We start from the raw sequence: 16,647 nt of genomic DNA, 5'->3' as shown, positions 1-16,647 counted from the left end.
ATATCTAAATATCTAATAGCTAATTAGGTTGTACACAGTCCATGTCCCAAATGGTGCTCCCAAGTCTTATCCCCATTTTACAAATGAAGTAACTGAGACATAGAAAAGTGAAATGACTTGCCCAAAGTCACAAAGCATGCATTCATTCATTCAGTCATGTTTATTGAGCCCTTACTGTTTGCAGAACACTGTACTCTGTGCTTGGGAGAATACAATATAGCAATAAATGGTCATATTCCCTGCCCACAACAAGTTTACAATCTAGAGGGGCAGAAAAGTGGCAGAGCAGGAATTAGAACCCAGGTCCTTCTGATTGCCAAGCCCATGCTCTATCCAGTAGGCCACACTGCTTCTCAAAGTGTTTACTATGTTCTGAAAGCTGTATTAAGTGCTGGAGTAGACACAAGATAACCAAATTGGATGCAGGCCCTGTCCCCCATGGGGCTCACAGACTAAGAGGGAAGGTGAACAGATATTGAATTCCTGATTTACTTCTGGGGACTCCGACGCACAAAGGAGTTGAGTGACATGCCAGGTCACACAGCAGGCAAATGGCAGAGCTGGGATTAGAATCCAGGTCTTCGGTCTCCCAGGCCTGTACTTGTTCCTCTAATCCAGAAACTAGTTCGATGTACTAGACTCTCAGGAAGAAGCAGCTGCTCCTATTTCAGTGGAGGATCAATAAAATGCCAAAAGTCATATGGCTGAGGGTAGCAACGAAAACCTCTCCCTCTGTGCCTCTCCTTCTTTCTTTCTCTCTCTCTCTCTCTCTCTCACTTTCTCTCTCTCTTTCTCATACACAATACGCAACCACGTGATGAAGAGAAATATAGTAGTGGTCAGTGGTCAGTGGTCAGTGACTCTAACAGAATTTGTCACCCAGATAATGGAGATAATGGATCTGGGAAATAGACTCTTCAGTGATCTTGTTGGCCCCTCCCACTAGAAGAACACTCAGTTCTGCCAGAAAAAAAAAAGTTGTGCTTTCATCACACATTTTGTCTAGAGGGCATTGCACAGCATCCGGTCAGTCAATCATATTTACTGTTTGCAGAGCACTGTACTAGCTCTTGGGAAAGTAACATATAACAATATAACAGATGCATTCCCTTCCTCAAAGAGCTTACAGTATAGAGGGGGAGATGGATAATAATATAAATAAATAAATTACAAATACACATTTTAGTCCTGTTGGGCCTAGAAAATGGGAATGAATAAAAGGAGCAAGTGTAGGCATCACAGAAGGGAGTGGGAAAAGAGGAAAGAAGGGGTTTTTCAGGAAAGGCCTCTTGGAGGACATGGTCTTCAATGAGGCTTTGAAGTTGGGGTGCAGTAATTGTATGTTGGGTATGAAGAGGGAGGTCATTCCAGGCCGGAGGCAGGATGTGGGCAAGCTCTCAGCAGTGAGATAGACGTGTTTGAAGTACAGTGAGAAAGTTAGCATTAGTGGAGCAAAGTGTTTGGGCTGAGTTGTAGAAGGAGAGTAGCAAGGTGAGGTAGGAGAGGGCAAGGTGACTGAGTGTTTTAAAGCCAGTGGTGAGTAGTTTCTGTTTGATGTTCATTCATTCATTCAATCGCTTTTACTGAGCGCTTACTGTGTGCAGAGCACTGTACTAAGCACATGGGAAGTAAAATTCAGCAGCAAATAGAGACAATCCCTGAGCACAATGGGCTCACAGTCTAGAAGGAATGTGGAGGTGAATAGCCAACTACTGGGGGGTTCTTGAGGAGAGGGGAAACATAACCGGAATACTTTTGCACAAAAATAATCCAGGCAGCAGAGAGAAGTTTGAACTGGAGTGGGGAGAGACAGGAGGCTGGGAGGTCAGCAAGAAGGACGATGCAGTAAACCAGGCGGGATAGGATAACTAACTGGATTAATGTAGTAGAAGTGTGGATGGGGAGGAATGGGTGGATTTTAGCAATGTTGTGAATATCAAACCCACAGAATTTAATGATGGTTGAATATGTGGGTTGAATGCGAGAGAGAAGTCAAGGATAATGCCAAAGTTACGGGCTTGTGAGACAGAAATGATGGCGGTGCAACTACAGTACTGGTAAAGTGAGGGGGAAGACAGCATTTGGGTGGTAAGATAAGAAGGTCTGTTTTAGACATGTTAAGTTTGAGGTGACAGGACGACATCCAAATAGTCTATCAAATAAAAGTAGGACATGTTGAGTGTAGGACATGTTGGTATCCGATTTAATGGCTCATATACATATGTGTGCCTTGAGGTTTCATGAGGACTACAGCTCCAACACTCCTTAAAGCAGAAATCTGCAAGAAAATAAGTCTGTATTTGAGGAGAACTGAGTGTACATTATTCATTCAAAATTGGCAGATAAAAAAGGAGTTGGTGTTGTCTTATATATCAAAAATATCTACACACGCTCAGAAACAGAGAAAGACCAAAAAATAAAGTGCCTCAGTCAAACTAAAACATGAAAAAAGGACGACATCATGATACATGATAGGAGCCTATCACAGATTCCCAAATCAGTTGGGTGAGGTCCGTTTTGATCAACTAACCCAGCTGCTTCGAGACAGCAAGTTGGGGAGATGAGAAGCCTATCTATCTAGATGGTTGATGGAAATCACAGATCTTTAAACAAGTTTTTGACAGTTTACTAGCACAGAAATAGAGGTATTCACTAAGACAATTTCCCTCCATTTGATTCTAATGATTGGGGAACAACTACAAAAGCGAGACTGAAATCCTGATGGAATGGATCCAGAGATGATCATAGTCACAATCTTAAGTAAGAATTAAGCAAGACTTAAATATCTTCCTATGGCATTTGTTAAGGGCTTACTATGTGTAAATCACTGCTCTAAGCACTGGGTAGATACAAGTTAATCAGGTCAGACACAGTCCCAGTAACACAGCAGACTTAGGAGGGAGAATAGATATTTAATTCCCAATTTACAGATAAATGGGGATTTCATTTACAAAGAAGCAGCATAACATAGTGGAAAGAGTATGGGCCTGGGAGCCAGAGTACCAGGTTTCTAATCCTATCTCTGCCATTACCTGCTGTGTGACCTTAGGTAAGTCATTTAAATTATCTGTGCTTCTGTTTCCTCATCTGTAAAATGGAGATTTTTCCATCTTCAACTGTGAGTTCCATGTAGCTCAAACACTTAGTATGGTGCTCTGCCTGCAGCAAATGCTCAAAAAATACCATTGATTGATTGACTGTGTCTATCAAGATTATCTTGTGTCTACTCCAGTGCTTAGTAGAAGCTTAGAGAAGCAGCGTGGCTCAGTGAAAGAGCACGGGCTTTGGAGTCAGAGTTCATGGGTTCAAATTCCGGCTCGGCCACTTGTCAGCTGTGTGACTTTGGGCAAGTCACTTAACTTCTCTGTGCCTCAGTTCCCTCATCTGTAAAATGGGGATTAAGACTGTGAGCCCCACGTGGGACAACCTGATTCCCCTGTGTCTACCCCAGCGCTTAGAACAGTGCTTGGCACATAGTAAGCGCTTAACAAATACCAACATTATTATTATTATTATTAGTAGAGTGCTTGGCACATAGTAAGCACTTAACAAATACCACTATGTCATTATCATTATTTTATTTTTATGCCTTTAGTAAATACCACAGTTATAATTTGGCTAAGTAAAAGGAAAGCAGATTTCAGGTTTAGACCACTGGTCAAAAAACACACCTGAAAAATAAGGCCTAGCAGGGAGCAAGACCAATAGAAGATTTTCATTCTCCTAAAAGACAGTTCTGCATGCTGAGAAACCAAGCACATCATTGTTTGATAAGGACAAGAAAAGAGCCAGGATACCAAGTTGACTATAACCAGAATGACAAATTGGAAATCTTCAAAATATGAAACTAAGGCCAGGTCACTTAAGAGAAGTATAAAGCAACAAAATGAGATTAAGCACTTTCAAAGTCAGCATGATGCTTAATGGGGGACAAAGCTAGTTTTTACAATTGGATAAGAGAAGAGTCTGAAAGCTAAAATACCTAGGACAGACAGGTAGGGAAAGCTGATTAGAGATGACTTAAAAGGTGGAGTCTTTTAAAACATTTTCAATTCTATTTTTATGAAAGAAATCAAAAAGAAATTGGTGAATCGAGGCAACTCTTCTAGGATGAAAAACTGGTTATCCAAAATATAGTTGATCTAGAAGAGAAGGTGCAAAGTGTAATCCCAAGATTTGCAGATTTGTGGAAGTCAAAATCACTTTGCAGATGAGGACACACTTAAAAGCAGATGTCGTGGAATTGAACTTGTAGACCGAAAAGTGGGAGATAAGCTTTACTTTGAGCGAGTGTTAGACAATGCACCTGGGAAAACAACAGTCAGAAGTTGTTGGACTGTAAACATCTCAGTTACAACCCCATAGAGTACTTGGTCCATTATTAGTTGTCTCAATCAGTCAATCAATTGCATATATTGAGTGCTTACTGTTTGCAGAGCACTATACTAAGCCCTTGGGTGAGTACAAGATAACAAAGTTGGCAGACAGGTTCCCTGATCATAACGAGTTTATGGTCTAAAAGTACTCAAATCACTGGGTTCAAGGTTCTGCCTTTGCAATAGGTCCAAAAACAATTCTGGGAATCAGCAACATTAGAAAGGAAATAATAACATCAACAATAAAAATATTTGTTCAGTGCCAAGCATTTAAAAAAATTATTTACTATAGTAAGCATGGTTTTAAATGTAGAGGCTAATACAATACAGGTAAGACACGGTCCTTGTTTCTCATGGGGCTCAGAGTCTAAGTAGAAGGGACAACAGGAATTTAGTCCCCATTATACAGAGGAGGAAACGGAGGCAGAGAGCAGTTAGGTACGACCTAGTGACTACAACACAGATCTGGGAGTCAGTTGGACCTGGGTTCTAATCCCAGTTCCACCACTTACCTGCTGTGTGACCTTGGGTAAGTCACTTAACTTCTCTGTGCCTCAGTAACCTCATCTATAGAATGGGGATTAAGACTGTTACCCCTATGTGGGACCCAGACTGTGTCTAACCTGATTAGCTCTTACCTATCCCAGCACTTGGCACAGTGCTTAGCATGAAGTAAGCACTTAACAAATACCTTGAAGAAGAAGAAACCTGAATATCCAAGGTCACAGAGCATTCAAGTGGCAGACAGAGCTGGAATTAGAACCCACGACCTCTGACTTTCAGGCCCGTGCTCTTTCCACTAGACCATACGGAGAAGAGCAAGCGCAATATACATTTACTTTAATTGCAGAGGAAGCGATCTAATTGAAGTTTACAAAATCCCAAATAGTGTGGATAGGATGAATTCTAAGAAATGCTAAGAGGAAAGGAGAACTGCCTGGAGGAGGGAAGCCTAAAGGAGCACTGAATCACGATCAAGAATATGAAGCAGAGGTTATAAAAGTCAGCTCCTCCTTCTCCATCACTTTAGCTTCAGGGGATGAGGATGGAGAGGAGGGCAGAAGGGAAAGTTTTCAGGGCAGAAAGAAGTGGAAGATACTTTTTGTCACCAAGAAATATCAGGGCTCTACTTACTGGTGCTGGGTTTAAGCCTGGGTCATATTTAGCCCTTTTAATGAAGGGTTTTACAGGGAGAGTGCAGGTCAGTTGTTCTTCATGTTCTCTAAGGAACAAACAGAAATAAATGGGCAGGGAATGTATCTGCCAACTCTGTTGCATTTTACTCTCCCAAGTGCTTAGTACAGGGCTCTGCACACAGTAAGCTCTTGATAAATACCATTGAGGAAGATGAAATGAGTTTAAAAGCAGGAGAGGTTTGAGAGGAGACAACAAGAACCTTATAATCAGGGTGACGGGGCATTAATACAAGCTACTTTCAGAGGTTGTGGTGTTTCTATTCTTGAAGATCTTTAAGGAAAGAATAGACACCATCTATCCTGGCTGACTTATTTGTTTTTGTGAGGTAGGAAGCGTCCTCGAGGTTTATTCCAGAGTCAGAATTCTTTCATTTCTTTTACCACCTTGTCTGCTCTTAGTTCCAAATCTCCTTGGCAGTCACTAGATTCTGGATGCAATGATATAATGCAGCTTGGCGTAGTGGAGAGACCACGGGCCTGGGAGTCAGAAGGTCACAGGTACTAATCTTGGCTCTGCCACTTGTCTGCTGTGTGACCTTGGGCAAGTCACTTCACTTCTCTATGCCTTAGTTACCTCATCTGTAAAATGGGGATTGAGACTGTGAGGCCCAGGTGGGACAGGGACTGTGTCCAACCTGATTTTCTTCTATCCACCCCAAAGCTTAGTACAGTGCCTTAACAAATGTCGTAACTATTACAATCACTTCCAAGTACATGTGTGCTGATGTCCTTTATAAAGAAACCATCTAGAAAACAAATCACTCCAGAGTTGATATAGGTGTCAATGTAATTTCAGTTCATTCCTTCAGCCAGTTAAGATTCAAATATCCTTAACCAATTCAGTTTGGGGTGCTTTTTCTCCAAGCAGGAATATGTTTCTTATGCAATAGGTGAATCATCTGAATTACCCTTACCCTGACACCTCAGGCTTTTCAGGTATGATTTGATGGAGACAGACTAGAAAGCCTAAGTAATGATGACCAGGTCTTTTAGTATGATCCCTGGGCCAAAATGACCATTATTAATTGAAAAACGACTCTCTTTAGTATTCTAGTCCATCAATCCTTGCCTTCAAGCAGAATAATTTCATGTTTTCAAGCTATGGGTGTGTGTATGTGTGTGTAAATCAAGGACTTTCACATTTTCCAGCTTTTTTTTGTGCACAACTAGACACAGTCTACCCCCAGAGGTTGTACTTTTGAATGAGCGTGAAAATTATTTTCTTTTGCATTATTGGAATCTCCCAAATAATATGGAGCTCAACTAAAATGACTTCTCTTAAAACCAGAATCTGAATACTTGGCTTATCCACTGCCTCCCTCCAACTATTTCAACTATCAGGACACTCCACACCAAATAAAAGCTATGTGATGTGAAAGGTCTATGTGATTACCATGGGAAAGCATGCTGGATCTAGGGATGAACATTGAAACAGATCTTTTTTCTAAGCAATTTTATAGGAACTCTCTCATAGCTCAAAAAACATTTCAACAGGATACACACGGTATGCATTTTACTAATAATCCAGTACCTTTTTCCACTGGCCTATGGTTTTCACAGCTTCTCTCCTTTTGTCCAGTGTCCACTGAGCAGAATATTATGAAGGCAAATAATTCAAAATAAAAATATTTGAAAAGCTATTTTTTCTAACTGATTAGAGGCAAATATGTAAATATGTTTTACTCTTTTCCCTTTCTTGTCCGGAAAGACATTAGGTAAATCTTTACCTCCCTTGATCATTCTCATAATCCATTCAATCATATTTTTTGAGTGCTTACTGCATGTAGTGGACCATACTAAGAGCTTGGAAAGAACAATTCAGCAACAGATAGCGACAGTCCCTACCCAACAACGCTCTCACATTCTCCCCTTCAGCCTGCTTTATGTCTGCCTTTAGGGAAGACTATCTCCCCAGTCCTCATAGCCTTAAATGCTTGTAAGCAGAGAACTTTAGATAATCCCCTTCAAAGTAGATTCAACCAACTTCCTGCCAGGATATATTACAAAGAATTGCCAAGACTGCAGTAGCTGCTCCTTCTTGATTTAACATGGCCTTTCAAGGCCAGAGGAAGATTCATAGTAACTGAATGATTGAACAAGGAGCTATTTCCATAGCTCTGTAGTCCAAAGGATTACTGCACATTAGAAAAAAAATATAGCCAAGTCCAGAAATTAAATACTGGGATATAATTCACTGGCAACTAGAAACTTACTATGATGTTATGTAGGTTGCAGTCATTTGTTAAATTGCAGAAATATATTTGGAGATAGCTCTGCATTTTCTAAGTTATTTCAATTCATGTAATAAATATTCAAAATCATTCCAAATTCCAAAACAAGACACGGTAAGCCAGTGCTCCCAAGCAACTGCATCCATTACAACCCTAGCTGCAAAATATTCACTAATTTACAACCTCAGACTCTCTTTAATAATAATAATAATAATAATGTTGGCATTTGTTAAGTGCTTACTATGTGCCAAGCTCTGTTCTAAGCGCTGGGATACATAGAAGGTAATCAGTTGTCCCACGTGGGGCTCACAGTCTTCATCCACATTTTACAGAGGAGGTAACTGAGGCACAGAGAAGTGAAGTGACTTGTCCGAGGTCACACAGCAGACAAGTGGCGGAGCAGGTATTAGAACCCAGGCCCTCTGACTCCCAAGCCCGGGCTCTTTCCACTAAGCCACACTTCTCTCATCTTTAGTATGAGGGTGCATGTAAAAAAGACTTTAAGGAGCATATTTAAAGATCTCTGATTTCACTACATTTCACTAAACTGAAAAAAAAAAAATCACTGGACTGTATTTTATCAGATTGATAAACTCAACTAATCCATATGATATCCTTCCTAAAGCACCAGAGGGCGCTTCCACCTCAATGGTTGCCAAGCACACGTGTCAGAAGTAAGGGAAATACGTAGAATCTGCTCTTTTCACCACCTCTAAAAATTCTCATAATGTCTGAAGACGTGGTTAGTGTCGTGGAAAAGCAAGAAACAACCTCAAATTATACAATTAAGTCTTCAGAAATCTGAAGACATAAATGAATGCTGTCCCAGACAGAGGCAAAGAAAACTGTTCTTTCCTCTGGAAATCACCTGTGTCTTTGCACCCGTGCTGTAAAGTCCGGCCGTCCTTCCCATGGCTGCAGCACTTGGTATGCAGAAGAAAAAGGAAGGAATCACATTGCTGAGTCCGTGAGCCAAAAACTCCTGCAAAGATTAAAAAACAAAAACAAAAAAGTCTTCTTGATTGGAATGTTAAATGTTTATAGGCAACTTAGCAGAAAACTTCACGAATGAGCCATCGCTCCAAGAGCCAAAAAACCCTGCAAAGATCTTTTTAAGCCATTTTGATTGGAATGTTAAATGTTTATAGACAACTTAGCAGAGACCTTTATGAATGATACCCTCAAGCAGTTTCAATTCAGCAATCTTGAATTTGGGATTATGGAGAACCTTTATAGCCATTTTGGCACTCTCGGTCCTGGTCAGTCACTCAATCGGTGGTATTTAATAGAGCACTCACTCTGTGAAGAGCACTGTACTAAGTAGTAGGGTGAATACAGTATCAATCAATCAGTGGTATTTATTGAGTGCTTACTGTGTGCATAGCACTGTAATAATAATAACAATAATACTTGTTAAACACTTACCATGTGCCAAGAATTGTTCTAAGCACTGAGGTAGATACAAGTTGACCAGATTGGATGTTGAACACAGTCTCTGCCCCACTTGGGCCTCACACTCTTGTCCCTGTTTTTACAGGTGAGGTAGCTGAATCCCAAGGAAGTAAAGTGCCTTTGCTCAAGGTCACACAGCAGACCCGGGATTAGAACCCAGGTCCTTCTGACTCTCAGGTCCACGCTCTATCCATTGAACCACCCTGCTTCTATACTAAGCACTTGGGAGAGTACAGAGTTGGTAATCACATTCCCTGCCCACAGGGCTCTTACAGTCATAGAGGGAAGATGATAGTCACAATCCCTGCCCTCAAGATCCTCACAATCTAGAAGGGGAGTGGCTTTTAGATTTTGTTCCCCACTGAATAGGTTTGAAGGAAAGCTACAGTGAATCCAAGGAAAACAAGACAAGCTCTCTGTCTGTGAAAGTCTGATCCATTAGAGGCCATATTTTCTGGACTCCAGAGAAATACCTATTTTATTTTCCTAAGGTGTTTGTCTGAGTTCTCTGGTCGAAATGAATTCCGGGCTACAACCAGAAGCTAGAACTTGTCTCCATCAGTACCATGAACTCTGACTGGCTGGACGTAAGCCTGGAACAGTTGAAACTTAGAGCCGGGAAAAGAAAACGTCCTGGAACAAGTGAGCTGGGGCAGTGCAGACTGAAGTGTCTGACCAACATGGGGACGGGCAACAGGAGGGCTCTTCATCCAACCGGGCCCCTGGACCCCACTGTCTCCTCCCCTCTGATCATCAGTAGGCAGAGCCCCCTCCCCACTTTTCACTCCGCCTCGAGACGGTGGGGGCGATGGCAGTGTCCGTTAGAAATCATTTGCACTTTTAGTACTGGATAGGAGCAGGAGCGGGAGCCTGGAGGTGTAAGAAGAGCAGCAGGATGGAGGAGGGAGGACAGCTGGGTTCTGAGAAAAGCAACAGAGTCAACCCGCCGGGGAGAGAGTCCCATGGAAGGGGAACAAGTGTAGAGACCTGGCCTGCTGGAGAAGCAGGAGCACTGACAGACACAGCCACCAAGAGGGGAGCAGGAGCACTTTCATTCATTCAATTGCCTTTATTGAGCACTTACTATGCACAGAGCACTGTACTCAGCTGATGGGAGGGTACAATATAACAATAAACAGACACATTTCCTGACCACAACAAGCTTGCAGTCTAGAGTGTCTAGGGTCCAGGTACTACACTCTAGAGCACTGACAGACTCAGAAGTCAGGAGAGGAGCAGAAACAGAGGTGGGGAATGGAAGAGGAACACCTATGAATTGATTAACTCTTATTTTTTTTCTTTCCACTATACATTCAAATTTGCTTGACAAACAGGACTTTCAATTCACTTTGAAAAAAATACAATTCTAAAGGAGATGCTTTTCCATATATTTGGAAAATTGTATAGTGTTTAAATAAAATAGTGGTATTTGTTAAGTGCTTACTGTGTGCCAAGCCCTGTTCTAAGTCCTGGGGTAGATACAAGATAATGAAGTCCGTCACAGTCCCTGTCACACGGAGGAGGAAACTGAGGCACAGAGAAGCTAAGGGACTTGCCCAAGGTCTCTCAGCAGAGAAATGGTGGAGACAGGATTAGAACCCAGGTTCTTTGACTCCCAGGCCCGTGCTTTATCCACGAGGCCATGTTACTTCTACTAAAACCCAGCCTTGTATCCACCCCAGCGCTTAGTACAGTGACTGACACGTAGTAAGCAGGCTTAACAAATACCAATTATTAATGTTATTATAATTATGATCCCCAGCACATGTTATATATGTATTTATATCTGTAATTTATGTATTTAATGATTCAATTATTCATCTATTTATATCACTGCCTGTATCCCCTTCTAGACTGTGAGCCTGCTGTGGGCAGGAGTGTATCTATTATGACACTGTACTCACCCAAGCATTTAGTACAGGGCTTTGCCAACAGTAAGAGCTCAATAAATATAATTGAATGAATGAATGAATGCTTCCTTAGTGAAGGAGTTTCTTGTCCAGCCCTCTTCCTTTGGTGACATTTCAGCTTCCATTAAGTCCAGCAGCACCTTCGAAAAACCTCAGTCAGCCAGAGCTAAACGCAGTAGGAGGGAAACCACGTTACCTGATTGTCATCCACTGAGTATTTGAATTTTTTGGCTGAACCCTGTGCCAGGGCCAGTGAGGCCACGTAGCCCACGAGGGCCACTCCAAAAGCTTCAGTGATCACCTCCGAGAGGATGTTCATGGGAGGAGCCCTGGGAGGAGGGATTCTGTGGAGATAAAGGTTGTGAAAAGTCACTCTACTGACCCCATTTACCAAGTCCAGGAAAACTGAAATGAGGAGGCTGAGACCTAGGAAGCTTTTTAAAATAACCCCGTGAAAAACCTAAGTTCCTCTTTCCTGAGACTTGCCAGCTCCTAACTAAACACAGAGTCTGAGCAGTCCTATTTAGCACTGCTACACATCCTGAACCAAGTGGGTCCAAGAAATCAATTGCTGTCCAAACATTGCCTCAACAAACCCAGATCAGGCTCACCAGAGGACTAATGTGGTGAACCTTTATCTTCCAGCATAGATAGGGTGCATCCATCTGTTGTGTCATTCTCGATAAACGAGGGAAACACAGATGTATATATAGATATACATATATAGAGAGCATATTTACATATATATGTATATTGCATAGAATCAATTAATGATATTTAGTGCAGGCTTACTGTGTGCAGAGCACTGTACTAAGCACTTGGAGAGTACAATTCAACAGAGGTGGTAGACATATAACCTGCCTACAGTGAGTTAATACAGTATATACAGTGGGTACTATGGCAATTTATTTTTTCTTTAGTTTATCATTATCACTGTGGTTGAATTACATGTTTGACAATCTATTCACAAAGCCTTTCACTGTGTAAAATACAGGTTAAAAAATGCTCCATCCTTAAAATCAAGCCTGGATTTTCCATTCTTTTTCCATTCTTGAATATTTGCCATTTGATTGCTTTTTGCATGGTAAAATGCCTTCCAGTGTTGCACTGGACACCTAATTGTTTTGGCGGTTTTGAGGGTAAACCTGATGATATGGAAAGTTTGAAACAGAAATTCAGTTCTGCATTCATTCATTCATTCATTCATATTTATTGAGCGATTACCGTGTGCAGAGCTCTGTTCTAGGCGCTTGGAAAGTACAATTCAGCAACGAATACAGACAATCCCTGCCCACAATGGGTTCACAGTCCTAGTTCAAGGGTATGTATTCTTTATGGGTACTTATCCCAAGTGTAATACCAAGTATAATAATAATAATAATTATGTTTGTTAAATGCTCACTATTTGCCAACCCCCATTCTAAGAGCTAGGATAGATAAAGGGTAATCAGGTTATCCCATGTGGGGCTTACAGTTTTAATCCCCATTTTACAGACGAGATAGCTGAGGCACAGAGAAGTTGTGACTTGCCCAAAGTCACAGCTGTTAAGTGGCGGAGTTGGGATTAGAACCCACGACCCCTGACTCCCAAGCCTGTGCTCTTTCCACTAAGCCACACTGCTTCTCTCTGTTATTTATCTCAATCGATAGATTTATTGAGCATTTGCTGTGTGCAGTGGACTGTACTGAGCACTTGGGAGGAATCATTAAAATAGCAACAGTAGACATGATCCCTTCCTTTACGGAGTTTGCAACCTAAGTGGAGTCAAGAGACTTGGGTTCTAGCTCCTCTTCACCCAGCTTGCTGGGTGGCCTTGGGCAAGTCATCTAACCTCATCATGCCTTAGTTCCATCATTTGTAAAATGTGGATAAAATACCTGCCACTTCTAGATTGTGAGTCAGTGAGGGCAAGGTCTGTGAATAATTTGATTATCTTGTACCTACACCATTGCTTGGCACAGAATAAGTACAGGGTAAATACCTCATTTAATAAAAGTAGTAATAATAATAATAATAATAATAATGGTATTTGTTTAGCACTTAATATGTGACAAGCACTGTTCTAAGCAATGGAATAATAATTATGGTATTTGTCAAGGGCTCACTATGTACTGAGCACGGTTCTAAGCACTGGGTTAGATACAAGTTAATCAGATTGTCCCACAGAGTGCTCACAGTTTTAATCCCCATTTTACAGATGAGGTAACTAAGGCACAGAGAAGTTAAGTGAGTAGCCTAAGGTCACACAGCAGGCAAGTGGTGGCAGTGGGATTAGAACCCACAACCTCTGACTCCCAAGCTCACCCTCCCAAGCTCTTTCCATTAAGCCACATGATAATGATTATAATAATAACAAAGGTTATTTTAAAATGCAAAATACATTCATCTAGCATGAAAATCACTCGAGAATGGAAAAGGAATACAAAATCCATTGTGGCTGTAGAATTTAGGTTAGGTGTCTATTTTAGGACTGAAAAAATGCTTATGTCTACCAAAACCATTCTTTTTGAGACCTCGAAAGAACTATTTTTTCCTGCTCATTGTTCCAGGGGAGAGGGACTATTGCTCTGCTATCCTCACAGGTTTTAGCCCTTCTCACCTGGAATATTAAGCAGTAGAAAAAATATCTCCTTCAGGGAGCTCCCGGGGTCTTCGAGGTCCCCGGCATGAGAGTGCCATTCGGCATGGCAGCAAATGTTCCATTAATAGCAGAAATGCTTTGAGTTTGACATAAATGACAGACACAGGCACACACAGAAACAATTACCCTTCAGGAATATGGCCAACAACTTCTAGTCCATAGGTGTATTCCATATTGGCACAATAGCAAGCAAATGATGCAGCAATAATCTATTCGATTTAATAAAGCAAATATGTTAATGGGCCCCTCGGGCATCACAAAAAACATTCTGAAATGTAAACATCAAGACAAAATTCCCATAAGAGCAACACTTACAACTGAATAACATGCTTACAACCATTTGGAGAAACGATATCTTAAACCTCAGAAAAATAAATGTAGATCTCGGGAATAGTTAATAGGTTTAAAAGGATGTGGCATCCAGAATGAAAAATGGGGTCAGCATTAATCTTCAATCCAATTTTTCCCACATTCTGTTTTATAAGAAAAAACACATGTCTATGTTACCCTTAACATTCAGCCCTCCCTGAATATTTTGCTATCTATGTCTATAAAATATTTTCTTCCCCATAGCTCTAGGCTCATTGGTTCACTTTCAGAAACACTGACAGCATCCTGTAGAGAGAAACCTCTGTCATTTTTGATAAGATAGAAGCTCTTTTTAATAGCTGCTCTGGAGTAGTTTTCTAACAAAACATTGTTTTCAGAACCTCTAACCAAGATATCGGTCTTCCCTGGACATTAAAATGAAGTGGATCTCGGGATCTGGATTTCAATACATTAGACCAAAATCAGTCTTCCCCTCCTCCCCAAATTTGATTTTATCTTGGGACATCCATTTGGTTCTAAATACAATAATTCTGACTAAAGAGAAAATAGGACATGCACATCGGTCGCTACTGATGGGATGAGCCTTTTGGAGTTGCTATTCCAGTTTGGTCATTCCCATTCAGTTTTGAAAGAACCAAATTTCCCCCTCTGTATTACACTCCACCTAAAATACTTGCTTCCTGCCCTGTGAAACAATTACTTCTCCACTTAATTAACAGAAATAATTGCCAGTAAATTTGGTCAAATTTGGCAGTGTGAAGACTCCTTAGTGGTGTCGTGCCTGACAACCATGGCTAGAGAATACGCATCCATTTGAAATACACACACAGATGACTTTTATCTGCCACTCTTGAAAATGGACAGAATCTGGGCTAAATTGGGGATTCTTATCAATTTCATCAGAGTTAGAAAGTTTATCCTCATCAAACACCAAATTTTTGTCTGAATCAAGGGGACAAATAAGTGATATTGAGTAAGGAAACGGCCTGATTAAGACGTCACGGACACATAGCACTTCTTATTAAGGCTGCCAGAGATCTCTACCTTTAGCCTTTCATTACTGTACCCTGATGCATCATATGAATGACCTTTTTTGTTCTGCATTTAGAAACGTCTTGCAGCTTAAAGTCCGAGGCTATACGTTCTTATATTTGCGCAAGCAATCATAAACATATGAGAAATGCTTGATAAATCAAAAACATATGTCTTCTTTTTTTAATTATTTGTTCAAACTGTTTCCTGTTCTTACATTAATGTATATCCAGGCAAATTAGTCCTACACTTAATGAGAGGCAGGTGTAGTTGTGGGTAACCATAGACAACATAATAAGTATTTGCAGATTACTTGAACGACTGCGGGCTCTGGAAGACAAAATGTCTAATAGTTGATTTCATACTTACCAAAACTAAATCGACGGGAAGAACAACTTTAATTTTCCTTTTAAACTGTTCATTCAGTTCTTTAACAAGAACGAGTACCACAATGCTCAGCAAGGACAAGAGAAGGGCTTCTAATTGCACCGACTTGATGTTTTCAAAGACATAGGCATAAATCTATGGGGATATAAAACACACATACACATACATACACAAAAGCAGGCACCAGTGACAAAAGGCTGCTGTATGCTCAAGCCCAGTCTAAATACTCTCAACGCAGATATACTCGAGCCATAGCCGAAAGCTGAGTTTGTGCTGACACAGTAACGATTCCATCTTGTTTCCATAGATGTGGAACTAGTTAACTGTAAACTTGGAGTCCCCAAAGCAGCTATTTTTCGTGCACTGGACAGTCAACACGGAGAGCAGTGGCTTTGTGATTGTCAGGAGATTATGGGTCCACACCACAATTTGAGGTCACACCAGCTTGGTGTAAACTGGAATTTTTAGGGAGGGTGAACTACTAAGAGTAAGTCTGTCCTGGGATCTTTCATCAAGTCCCCAACAGATTGGTGGAGGAGAACTGCATTATGCAAAAAAAAAGTCTTGGGGGGGCATGGAAGGAGAGGGAAGAATTGTGTCTCTCAGGGTCCTAAGGAAGGTGGGCAAGATTAATTTTCAAATTATTAATTATTACTCATTAATGGAATGGACTGTGCTTTGGCAATAAAAGTGCCATAGAAAACCAAGGTAGAAGCAGCATGGATAGAGCACAGGCCGGAAAGTCAGGAGGACCTGGGATCTAATTCTGGCTCCACCATTTGTCTGCCGTATGAATTTAGGGATGACACAACTTCTCTGTGCCTCAGTTGCCTCATCTGTAAAGTGGGGATTAAAAATAGGAACCCCAAGTGAGACAGGGACTGCATCCAACCCGATTTGCTTGTATCCAGCCCAGCGCTTAGTACAGTGCCTGGCACATAGTAAGCACTTAAATAATAATAATAGTAATAATAATAATGATAATGTTAGTATTTATTAAGCACTTACTTTGTGCAGAGCACTGTTCTAAGCGCTGGGGTAGATACAGGGTAATCAGGTTGTCCCATGTGAGGCTCACAGTTAATCCCCAT

The 16,647-nt window shown here is 41.1% G+C and overlaps 1 protein-coding gene across 2 annotated transcripts in view; it reads right to left on the bottom strand.

Moving 5' to 3' along the window:
* SLC26A7 (solute carrier family 26 member 7) overlaps window positions 1–16,647 on the bottom strand; it is a 156,588-nt gene that overhangs the window by 68,313 nt on the left and 71,628 nt on the right. For both annotated transcript variants that reach the window (XR_003759059.1, XM_029064214.2), the window contains exons 5-8: window positions 15,539–15,691; window positions 13,934–14,016; window positions 11,362–11,509; window positions 8,672–8,785 (exon numbers count right to left, since the gene is read on the bottom strand). Coding sequence is in view for 1 of the 2 variants with exons in the window: in XM_029064214.2 (XP_028920047.1) it covers window positions 8,672–8,785; window positions 11,362–11,509; window positions 13,934–14,016; window positions 15,539–15,691 (498 nt within the window). In the remaining variant the exon portion in view is untranslated. The remainder of the gene's footprint in view (window positions 1–8,671; window positions 8,786–11,361; window positions 11,510–13,933; window positions 14,017–15,538; window positions 15,692–16,647) is intronic.

This window comes from Ornithorhynchus anatinus, chromosome 4 (genome assembly GCF_004115215.2).
Source record: "Ornithorhynchus anatinus isolate Pmale09 chromosome 4, mOrnAna1.pri.v4, whole genome shotgun sequence".
In the NCBI taxonomy this organism is placed as follows: Eukaryota; Metazoa; Chordata; class Mammalia; order Monotremata; family Ornithorhynchidae; genus Ornithorhynchus; species Ornithorhynchus anatinus.
Note: the sequence above shows the minus strand (reverse complement) of the source record. Positions and strands in the feature narration are given on the sequence as shown.